This window comes from Rhinopithecus roxellana, chromosome 14 (genome assembly GCF_007565055.1).
Source record: "Rhinopithecus roxellana isolate Shanxi Qingling chromosome 14, ASM756505v1, whole genome shotgun sequence".
Classification (NCBI taxonomy): Eukaryota; Metazoa; Chordata; class Mammalia; order Primates; family Cercopithecidae; genus Rhinopithecus; species Rhinopithecus roxellana.
The window spans coordinates 69,129,081-69,141,657 of record NC_044562.1 but is presented as its reverse complement, the minus strand read 5'-3'; the positions used below and the strand labels follow the sequence as shown (position 1 = coordinate 69,141,657).

Here is a 12,577-nt window from a genome sequence, read left to right as displayed (position 1 = left end):
TTTATTTAGATATAGATACAAAATATAATTTGGAATGAGTTATTGTTGCAGATCTTTAAAAACGAAAATCTGACTGTACAATCTTAAACATTCTAAATAAGTAACAAAGGACTTCTGGGTAGAATGGAGTAGCCAGTGGCAGAGCAGTGCTTTTGCTTAGAATACCTAGAAAAGCTAGGTAAAATGCAGAGGGAATCCATTTGAAGGAAGCAGAGAGCTGCTCTGCAACCAGAACTAGAGAGGCTGACTCCAGAGAGGGAAGAACCTGACAGTGATGAGCTCACCTGTCATCCCAGGGGGATTTCCCAATTCTGTGCAGACAGGAGGCTGATAATCGAGACTTCCCTGGAGCAGAGAAACCAACAGAGATTTTGGCAGACACTTGGAGGGCTTCAAGCACAATGATCTTCTTCTAAAGAAGACTGACAAAATACCGTGGGTATATGGGGCAGTGGATTAAAAAACCTAAGCTAAAGGCCTCTGAAAAGCAGAGTGGAGTTTTTCATCAGACTACCCAAACAAAGATTGGAGTTTGCGACTTGCCAGGGGCACAGGTCTCAGAGAAAGCACCTGGCTCTTAATACAAAACTCTGGGAGCCTGAGGGGACAGGACTATACTGCAAACACAACTCTGCCAGCTTCTGATTGGCTTCAGTGATTGCCCACCAATACCTGCCTGGAGAAAGAAGGGTGACCTTTTCTAGAAGAAGAAAACACCATCTGCCGATCCTCCAATTTTTTATACATAATGTCTGGCATTTGATAAATATTCACTAGTTCTGCCAAGACACAGGACTACAGGACTGGAAACCAAGTGAAAAATTAGACAATAGAAACAGCTCCAGATCGCCTGGGTACTGTGGCTCATGCCTGTAATCCCAGCACTTTGGGAGGCCAAGGTGGGCAGATCACTTGAAGTCAGGAGTTTGAGACCAGCCTGGCCAACATGGTGAAACCCCGTCTCTACTAAAAATACAATTATTTGCTGGGCCTGGTGGCGGGCACCTGTAATTCCAGCTAATCTAGGGACTGAGGCATGAGAATCGCTTGAACCCGGGAGCTGGAGGTTGAAGGGAGCTGAGATCGTGCCACTGCACTCCAGCCTGGGTGACAGAGCGAGACTCCATCTAAAAAAAAAAAAAAAGAAAGAAAGAAAGAAAGGAAAAAAAGAAAGAAAGAGCTCCAGATCCAAATGTTGTAGTTAGCTGACAAGCACTTTAAGTGCCTAGGGTTAATATGGTTCAAGAAAGTATTGGAAGGATGGGAAAAGTGCAGACAAGAAACAGAATTTCATCAGCAATTTAACTCTAATAAATAAAAGTACCAACTGTAGATTCCAGAACTAAAATTTCTGAAATGAAGTTAGTAATAAGATAGACAAAATTATGCAGTTTGAAAGTATTTGAATTCCCTTAGGTAAATCACAAACATACATAATCAACAGATGGGAGAAGATTGATTGAACCATGTAAAAGTGTGAGAGAGAGACAGAGAGCTAGATAGATGGATAATACATGTTCTAAATGTTCTAAATGAAATTTTTTTTTTTTAATTTTTTTTTATTTTTTTTATTTTTTACAGTGAAGTACCTAGATCACATAGGTACATGGGCAAATTGCTTAGCAAGTTTTCTTTAATACTTAAGGATAGTGTTGGATAAGTTAGAATTAGCTAATGCATATTTTATTTCCAAGTAGGTTTAACAAGAATGGTCTTCAAACAACAAAAGTTGAAACAAGACAAAGAGAAAATTGTAGCTCAAAGTAGATGAGGGTAGTTAGACCCTAACTCTTCCAAATGAATTCAGGCTCCAGACTGAGATTAATCACATCCCAGGTACAGAGAAAATTGCAGCTGTCAGTTATCTTTGAAAATCTACAGAAACTAGAAGGGCCATAAAATTAGAGAACAGAAAATGCCCTGATTTTCAAAAGGAGGAAAGGATGGATTACACAATTTACAGATTGGTAAGCTTCACACTGAAAATCAATGCAATAAGTTCATTACTTATCAAGCACTTTGTGAGCATTTTGGAAAGAATGCCTTGATCACTAGGAGCCAACCTGATTTGTGTCAAATTATGTCTGTGTCATTGATAGGATACTAGGTAGGTAAACCTTCTTTTGAGCAGTTTATTTGAGAAAGTCTCCCATTATAGACTTAATACAAAGATTATGAAGTAGTGGCTGAATTAAGTATTATTGGGAGCATTCATGATTATTTTAAAAACTGGTTAATCAATAGACTGCTTCATGAACTGGAATGTCAATCTGCCCTTTAGGCATTTATATTTAAGAACTAATTGCTGCCATAGAACACTTACTTGTCATATCTACAGAATTAAACCCAAGACAGATGGCTAATATACTAGATAGGTTCAAATTAGTTTAGCAAGATGGGATCATGTGTGAAGAATAACAAAATAAAATTAAATAAGAAAATATATAAAAACTCACATTTGTATAAAAAAGGTAAATGGCTGATACAGGTATAATATGGGAGAGACATGGTTTGACAGAAGCTGCAATAAAAATATTATGAAAGTTTTGTTTTATCACAAGCTTAATATGTACCAGCAAAGTGAAACTACTGCTAAAAACGTTAGCATAATTGTAGGTCTCATTAGTAAATAATAATGTCCAGTTTATTGTACTCTGTGTTGCACCTGTAGTTCACTCTTTGGTTACATTTAATGAACGATCTCGACAAACCACAGAAAATCCTGAGAAGGGAGGATCAGCATAGAAAGAAAAATAAAGCTCCTTCATAAATGATGGAAAGGATTTTTAATGCTGCAGAAAACACTCAGACATAGCAACTGTTTTTAATGTTGGAAGGACTTTCATATATAAGAGAAATTAAATATGAATACTTTTTGTCCCTGTGTAGCTACAGAAGATTAGGAGTAGATATGGAAACAGATATATTTAACATTAAAAAAAAAAAAGTTTTCTAGCAGCTGGCATTCTCCAACAATGAAATGAGCAGTTTCATTAGGTAAATACTTGAGGTATTGAAAGAGAAGTGGACTAACCATCTATTAAGTATCCTATAGGGAATTTTATATCGGTTATGGGTGGATATAAGGATTCTAGAATATTTTACAGACATAATTCAAGACAGCTAAAGGTTAGGGTATTTTTCTAAATGCAATGGACCTTTACAACAAAAAGATCTGCTAAGGTAAGAAACTCTTCAAAAGAAGATTCATCTTAGAAGTTGTCTTTAGCCCCTAGAAATTTTGAAAGGACCTTGTTGCATGCTTTCAACATAACACAGAACTTTTGGGTGGACTTCTGCGGACTCTATTTAATAATAACAATGTTGCATTTGGATTACAGTCACTCTTTCTTCTTAACAGTTAAAACAACCTTCCTGTTATAAACTAACCAAAGTTCTAGGCCAAGTAAGCATTTAAATATTGGGCTTCCGGACTGGTCTAGGTTGAATGAAGCTAACGAGAACCTCCTAGTAGAGAACTGCTGATTAATAGACAGCTGAACCTTTGAAATTATTATTTTGACTTTGATGAGTAATCCTTGCAGAAGGTGTGATCCATTTAATGTCATTCTTACCATGTTTATTAAATTAAGGAACTCAAGCCCTAGATCTTGTGTTACAAAACTCTTCTTTAAAAATAGCGGCCACTGCTTCTCAATCGAGTCAGAACAAGGCTTGGCTTTAGCATCATCCTGCTCCTTCTGAGGGATTTTGGTTTCATAAAATTCTTTTAAGCTCTGAAACTGCATCTCTACCTAAAAAAGAAAAAGAGAGTTAAGAACACTTAAACACATTTTTTTTTAAAGAAAAAGAACAGTAGATTCCAATAAAAGCCTATATAAAACCTAAAACTACATTTTCTGAATTTTTAATTTTTTTTTTTTTTTTTTTTTTTTTGTTGAAACGGAGTCTCGCTCTGTCGCCCAGGCTGGAGTGCAGTGGCCAGATCTCAGCTCACTGCAAGCTCCGCCTCCCGGGTTTACGCCATTCTCCTGCCTCAGCCTCCCGAGTAGCTGGGACCACAGGCGCCCGCCACCTCGCCCGGCTAGTTTTTTTTTTTTTTTTTTTTTTTTTTTTGTATTTTTAGTAGAGACGGGGTTTCACCGTGTTAGCCAGGATGGTCTCAATCTCCTGACCTCGTGATCCGCCCGTCTCGGCCTCCCAAAGTGCTGGGATTACAGGCTTGAGCCACCGCGCCCGGCCTGAATTTTTAATTTTTAAACATTTTATTTATTTATTTATTTTTAGAGATAAGGTCCTTTGCTCTGTCACACAGGCTAGAGTGCAGGGGCACGATCATAGCTCACTGCAGCCTCGATCTCTTGGGGTCAAGCGATCCTCCCTCCTCATCCTCCAAGTATTAATAGTTAAAAACTACAGACTATAGGCACTCGACACCAGGCCTGGCTAATTTTTTTTGTTGTTTTTTTCGTTTTTGTAGAGATGAGGTGTTGCTATGTTGCCCAGGTTGGTCTTGGACTCCTGGGCTCAAGAGATCCTCCTGTCTTGGCCTCTCAAAGTGCTGAGATTACAGGCATTAGCCACCAACCCCACCCCATTTTCAGAATTTTTAAAATAATTATTGAATGTTTTCAACTTACTGAAAAGATATAAAAGTCTATTTGGATTGTTGATTGTTTGGGTAGAACACTGAGCTGACAGGTTTATTAAGCATAAAAACTAATTATATAAACATCATATTTATAAATTCTGTGTTTGCATGTTTTTCAATTTGGGACAATTTATGTCAAAGACCTGTGTGGTTTCATTTAAAGCCAAGTTTCATAATTCAGAAGAAAGATGCATACATAGAATCAGATAATACAAATCAGTAAGAAATATAGGCCAGTGAAAGATGATTAGTAATTAGTAAATCACGATTTACTTCTAATCAGCAATAAACCAGAATAAAAAAGTATAAATAATTCTTAATTTTCTGCCAAAGTATTAATATTAAACTGCCTCCATGAGCTAATCTCTTATTAAGGTACATTACTATGCTTCCCTAGAATCATATTTTCTCATTTGCTAACCAATGTAAGCAATATTAGATCATTTTAAATCACTCTTCTTGAGCAGAGTTTATATAAAATCAAATGTGTCTGTAGACCTACAGATTAATATGTAATTGGATGATATAGAAACAGTAGAAATTATTTGACACAAGTTTGTATGCATTTTCAGTAACACCAATGCCTGACAGGACTAGAGTTAAATAGCTCGTAACTCCCAATCTAAACACGGTAAGAAATTTCAGGCAATGGTTAGTCACTATGTTTTAAAGATTTTAACATTGTTCTTGATTTAACTGAACTTGATAGGAGAGCCTGCAAATAGCTCTCAGAGACAGAAGCTCTCTCCTCATTTCCATATTCCACTTATACACGCCTCTACGTTTTGCTGATGCTTGTTCTCTCAGCCCAGAATGATCTGTCCTCAATTTTCTTCTCTTATTTATCCTTCATGAGCAGTTAAAATGCCACTTCCTCCATGGAGCCTTCTAAGATGCCCTAGTAATAGTTAACTATTTTGGGGGGTATTCAAAGATAGTTCTAGAAGAAAGAGAGCCATAATCAAATTATTACGACACAGAGACACATATACAGACAATATTATGGGCACACTGAGGAGAGACCACCAACTCTATATGGAGTAAATAGGGAAGTGCTTCCCAAAGGAAGTGACATTTGATCTGTGTCTTGAGTAATTGTCCAGGGTGAGAAGGCGTCAAAGGGGATCCCGGATAGGAGGGATAACTTGTGCAAAAGTGTGAAACACTAGCTGTGAAGGCACTCACTGGTTCAGAGGACAATACATGATCTTAGTGTGAGTGAAGTAGAGGTTGCACAAGCTGAATGGTAAGATAAGAGACGGAGGGATATTTGTGCTAGGATAAAGGTGGCCAGCAAGTTTCAACCTGTTTCCTACTGTAACCAACATAATTGAGATACATTCTGATTAGGTTGAAACCACTGATAGATGACTCGGAATCAGCATGGCAATCATCAGGGCTTCAATAAGATCATCCATTATAGGCTGGGTGTCAATATTATGGGCAGTCAGTTATGTGCAATTCTCAAAACACAAACTTTAATTCATCCTTCTTTTCTAACTGCTCACAAAAGCCTCCTTGAATGCAAATGAGAACCATATTATTATAGAAATTCCCTTAACTCTGTACTAGTTGATTTAGGTGAATTAATGGGAGATTTTATTCATTTTTGGTAAAAGTTATTTGCAACTTGCTTTATTACACTTGTCAAATTACCTGAATTTCAGGAGGTAATGTGATCAGATTTGCCTTAGAATGACTTTTGTTTTGGCTACAAAGAGAAGAGGAGTGTGAAGGGGTAAATACAGGAGGCAAACTGAGCAGGCAGAAGATGACATCATTAAGCTGGATAAGAGATGATGCCAGCCTGAACCAAGGAAGTGATGGTGCAAGTGCAGAGAAAGGGGAGTTCAGAAATCTTTTAGGTTGGCTCAATAAACAGATATGGAAGAGCACGGCCTTTGAAATAGGAAAAACAAAAGGGAAATAATTTGGGATTAAACTTCAGCTTTGACGTTTGCTAGTGCTTAATCTTGCATACCTCATCCTTCAGAGCCTCAGTTTCCCATATTTACAAAATCGGGATCATAGTAACTAAAACATAGGGTGCTATAAGGATTAAATAAGATCAGGAATGAAAAGCACAGTACCTAGTACAAAATAAATGCTCACTGAGAAAGTGATTGAAAGAGACATAGAAGCTTCTAAATAGCATTCCTGAAAGGATGGTGGAGTCATTAACCCAATGCCAAAATACAGAAGGAAAAGCATATTTGAGGAAAAGACACCAGCTGTGTTTTGCTGAGTTGGAGGAGCCTACAGGATACATAGCTAATTGAAAGCATTTGTTTACAGCTCAGGAGAGCTGGGGCTCAGGAACCACTTTTGAGTTATTGGTGAAGAAACCATAGGTGGGAATGTGGTTTTTGTAAAAAAAAAAAAAAGTGGGTACAATGTGCAAAAGACAGGGCACATGCAAGAACTCTATGACCCACCATGCTTTAAGAACAAAAAAGAAAAGTGAACTAGGAGAAAGGACAAGGAACAGACAAAGAAGTAGATAGGATTATTCCACTTAGGTGAAATATTCAGCAAAGGCAAACCTAGAGAGACAGAAAGTAGATCAGTGCTTGCCTGAGGCTGGGGGTGGGAGCCAGGACTGCCTAAAAATGTATGCCAGTGCTCTTCTGGGGATGATGGACATACACTAAAACTGGAGTGCTATGGTGGTTGCATGACTCTATAAATATAGGAAAAATCACGGCATTATGAAATATGTGAGTTTCATGCTATGTAAATTATACCTCAGTAAATCTGTTATTAAAAAAAAAAAAAACCCAAAGGAGGTGAGAGTGGGTAACTGGGTCAAATAAATGCTGCAGAAAGATTAAGCAGGATGAAGACTGAAAATATACTATTTCATTTGTCAACCAGTAGGTAGCTTAAAAGAATGTTTTTTTTTTTTTTTTTTTTTTTTTTTTTTTTTTTTTTTTTTTTTTTGAGACGGAGTCTCGCTCTGTCACCCGGGCTGGAGTACAGTGGCCGGGTCTCAGCTCACTGCAAGCTCCGCCTCCCGGGTTTACGCCATTCTCCTGCCTCAGCCTCCCGAGTAGCTGGGACTACAGGCGCCCGCCACCTCGCCCGGCTAGTTTTTTGTATTTTTTTAGTAGAGACGGGGTTTCACAGTGTTAGCCAGGATGGTCTCGATCTCCTGACCTCGTGATCCGCCCGTCTCGGCCTCCCAAAGTGCTGGGATTACAGGCTTGAGCCACCGCGCCCGGCCAAAGAATGTTTTTAATGGAGTGAAGAGGTGGCAAGTGGAAGGGTTGAGACAGGAATAAAGCGAATTGCAGTGGGACAAGGACAGGATGAGCAAGTAGAGGTGAGCAATATCTTCTTCCCATTTCAAGAGTCCAAATTTGAGCCTGGGCATCATGAAGAAACCCCATTTCTACAAAAAACAAAAAACAAAAAAATAGCTGGGCTTGGTGGCACATACCTGTAGTCCCAGCTACCTGGGAGGCTGAGGTGGGAAGATCACCTGAGCCTGGGAAAGTTGAGGCTGCAGTGAGCTGTGATCATGCCACTGCACTCCAGCCTGGGTGACAGAGTGAGACCCTGTCTCACAAAAAAAAAAAAAAAAAAAAAAAAAAAAAAAAAAAAAAAAAAAAAAAAAAGGTCTACATTTGAAGAGAAATAAAATGATGGAGTGGTAGCCTTGGTGAGGGCAAGACTATATGGACATAACTTTAGAACAAAGGGAAAGAAGCAATGGAAAAGAAACCTTTTAAAAATCAGAGGATGGCCGGATGTGGTAACTCACACCATAATCCCAGCACTTTGAAAGGCCAAGGCGGGCAGATCACCTGAGGTCGGGAGTTCGAGACCAGCCTGACCAACATGGAGAAACCCTTCTCTACTAAAAATACAAAAATTAGCTGGGTGTGGCGGCGCATGCCTGTAATCCCAGCTACTCCTGGCTGAAGCAGGAGAATCGCTTGAATCCAGGAGGTGGAGGTTGCAGTGAGCCATAATTGCGCCATTGCACTGCAGCCTGGACAACAAGAGTGAAACTCCATCTCAAAATAATAATAAATAATAATAATAATATTTTAAAAAATAAAATTAGAAGATGATTGCTGGAGCTAGATGCTGAAGGATGTAGGAATATTCAGGAAAAGACTAATCATAGATTTGTGCTGGACAGGAGCAAAGATTTTCATTTATTGGAACCCATGGAAGACGGGTGAATATGTCAACAAGTTTGGAAGTCAAGGCCATTATTGTCAATGGTTTCATTTTTTTTTTTTTTTCAGTGACATATGAGTTAAGAACATTGGATGAGATTTAGAGATAGAAACTAAGGTAACATGCTTGAGAATTGCTACCAAATGGGCACCAACTAGGGAGCATATGGGAGACCCAGATGAGGCAGAGTCTTGTGCATTTGTAATGGGGCCAATCAGCACAATTGTATGATTTTCCACTGGAGTGTCTGGAAGCTTGGAAAGAAAGGCTGAGTAAACAGACTATTGGATTGATCTCGTATTGGGAGTTGGCAGGGTTAGTCAGGGTGGAGGGCAGGGAGTTGAGGGGATAGAGAATGGAAAGGAAATGAGTAACCATTAGCTAGTGAGGAAGAAAGGAAAGCCAGAGGAGGAGTGAAGTAATGTACGGGGAGCATCGCCAGGACTGGAAGGATGGAAGCCTCTGCCAGGTAGAAAATCATATTTAGCAGAAAACAGAAAGCAGGAAGCTAGAATGTTCTGATTAAATTGTTATTTGCAAAGCTAAGCCTTCTGGTCCAAAGGCCAGAGTGGATCAAAGTGGATACTTAACTGAAGGCTGAGGAGGTCCATTTTTGGCAATGAAGATGCAGAAGGCAAGCACTTCTTTGTAGCTTCTCTACCATTTCACGTACTGCATTATAATATTCATCAGCAAGATAATTCTGTCAGTTGGGAATAGTTTGGAACTTGCCAAACCATGAGAGTTTAGGGTCAAGAACTAAAAACAACACGAAGGATAAATGCTCGAGGGGATGGGTACACCATTCTCCATGATGTGATTATTACACATTGCATGCCTGCATCCAATCATCTCATAAATATATATACCTATGTATGCACAAAAATCAAAAATTAAGAAAAAAGAAAAATAAAGAGAAAAAGCTAGAAAGTCAGAAGGGACAAACAGTTGAGTAAAAATGTAGAAAAGGATGCAGTGGTGAACTGAGAATATTATAAAGGAATTGGACAGAGGAGAGGTGTGATGGCAGGATGGTGGTGGTGAGAGTTAAGAAGGAAGGTGTTGAGAAGGTGGAGGTAACAAGAGGAAAAAATCAAGCACATACTTGTCTTGAGTTGGCTCCACCCTTGAGTGAACCCTGCTGGCTCTGCCTCCCACTAAACCAGCACCTCTCTGCCTGAAGAGGAGAGTGATCTATATTTGCATGGGGGTTCCTAGGATAGGGGTTAAATAAAGTGGGACTCTAGGGCTTTTCTATTACTGATGCCAGCTTCAAGAAGCAATGACCTTTGAGATGGAACCCAGTGTACTAGAGGGAATATTAGAGGTTGTCTAGTATAACCAGACAAAATAAGGCCTCAGAAGAAATTCTGAGGGGTAACATAGGAAGACACATCATACAAGGCAGATTCGAGACTGAACCCAGTAGCCTGTATTTTCCAATTCTGTGTATTTCAAATGAACCACATTAACTGCCAAGGTATTCAAAAAGATCCATGGTTTAGAAGGTGACTGACTATTTTGAAATACTTTTGTTGTCTGTTTAGGATATTGTAAATATTTGTAGGATGTAGTAAAAATTATTCCAATATACCCAGTTTGTTTATTTGTGCATATACCACACTATCCACACATACAAATTTGTATGTTTTTAATAAAACAACTTATTTTTTGAGCCTTTGTATGGTGCCTTGAAGAATGTGAAAAAACAAAAAACAAATAAACAGAATCTCAGAACCCCAAACTCACTATGCCCAACGGAAGGTTAAGCTTGGGAACTGGGTCACACACACAAAAACTACTTTGCTTTTGTTTCCAAACAGATAACTGTAATTTTACAGCTTTATGTCATAGACTCTACTTCCTCTTTTCACATGTTTACTTTATCTTATGTAAAATGTAGATTTATTGGGTGTGCAACAATGCATAATTTACTTTTTCCCCATGTAAAAGTGTAGGTTTTCACATGTAAAATATAGACTTGCTGAGGCTAATCAGAGCCTCACAAGAATGTAACCAGCTGCCTCACTGCCTATCCTCTCTCCTTTTTGTTTTCCTTGTGCTTGCCCTTTCTCCTTTAAATACTGAAGTTCCCCAAACTCCCTTTGGAAAAAGCACAGGTCACAGGTGCTCCTGGGATTTTTATTTTTCCCAGGCACATGTCAACCTTGGCTAAATAAACCTTTATAGATTGAGAACTGCGGCAATCACTCTTTGGTTTACAAGAATACAGGGCCTATAAGTGAGTCCATGCACAGGGGTAGAGGACATGGAACTACCCACCAAGGCAGAGCATATATGCCCACAGAAAGCAAGGACGTGGGCAGTGGCCACCTTGCTGAAGAAGGTAAACACATAGTACCATACCTCCTCTGATGACTTCAGAAATGCCACGTAAGTTTGCAGGACTTGTGATCTGTAGTCAATGCTTTGGCCAAATAGGTTTAATTCTTCTGCTAGCCATCTAGCTTTAGAGGAAAGTGATACCATTTCATCAGATTCAAATTCGTTTTTCTCCATCATGGTTTTTGCAGCTGCTTCTAATTCATGTGATGTCTCCTGTAAAATCAAAGCACTGGAGGTCAGAAACTGACAGGGGAGTCATGAACATTCACATTTCATTATCTTCTGCATATCCATCAATTATGATTACTAATTGAACTTATACCAAGAATCTCCTCAATAAAGAAAGACACAACTTCCCAAAAAAAAAAAAAAAAAAAAAAAAGAAGGGCACTTTAGAATGAAAATCATCACAAATTATTCTTGGTTCTACCAGCTATATTTATTTTGAGCACTCTATTTTCTGTGTCACAGATAAAAGAAAGGTTGTTTGGTATGAAAGGTTAAAAAGGTTTTAAATAATTTAAATGAATTAATTATACACGAGATTGCTATTTGAAATTTAACAATACCTCTAGCAAATTCCTAAAGTAATTTTATTACATAAGAGATGGCAAATTTAGAAAACTTATTCATTAGTTTTTAGTTTACAAAAAGACGACATATCGATAGTGCAGTCTTATTTAAATCTCTATCTAGAAGGGCGAGTAGGGAAAATATCACATATCAGGCCTAAATAACCTAAAAAATCAGTGACTTTGACTTGCTCAGGGATGTTCTCCTATGTTTTCTTCTGAGTGTAATTTCTGTTATGTGAACTCCAACCACTGATTAAATGGATGAATAGAAATTGTAGCCATGACGATTACGCATGTCATAGAAAGAGCCATGTAAAATTTCATGTGAGAACAAGCTAAAAACCAAGCAAAAGGAAAGAAAAAAGCTCTGCAGCAATGAGAGATTGCTTCCCTACTTGTGATTAATATGCTTCCCAAGTACTCCATTGAATGAAGGCAATTTTAATTTACAGGCCCTGCTTCATGATAGCACTGTGGGAAGGAAAGAAGTGGGGAATTTCTTCCCTTGTAATCTCCTTCCCATTTCTAAAATGTTTAACATTAAAAAATGAAATTGAGTTCAGACATAAGCTTTAAGTGTTCTAAATAATAAATAAAAAATACCCCATTTAACAAAAAAAATGGTGTGTTTGTGAGTTTCCAGTGGGGACACAGTCCATGAAGGAGGCTCTTCTGCTGAGAACTGGAGTCACAGGGCTCTTCCTGCAGACCTGGGAGAACCAGACGAGGGCACTTGACTTAGGTTCCTTAAACTTTGCTGGAGCAGACAGAAACTTCAGGGCAGGTTTGGAGCTAAGTGCCATATGAAACGGGTAGGAGGGGAGCTGGAGAAGGTGCTATGATGGGGGTGTGACAC

At 38.6% G+C, this 12,577-nt stretch overlaps 1 protein-coding gene across 1 annotated transcript in view; it reads right to left on the bottom strand.

Moving 5' to 3' along the window:
• The window catches only part of CCDC141 (coiled-coil domain containing 141), a 207,778-nt gene that overhangs the window by 40,430 nt on the left and 154,771 nt on the right, over positions 1-12,577 (bottom strand). The window contains exons 11-12 of the mRNA XM_010382868.2: positions 11,168-11,359; positions 3,576-3,755 (exon numbers count right to left, since the gene is read on the bottom strand). Coding sequence (XP_010381170.2) covers positions 3,576-3,755; positions 11,168-11,359 — 372 coding nt within the window. The remainder of the gene's footprint in view (positions 1-3,575; positions 3,756-11,167; positions 11,360-12,577) is intronic.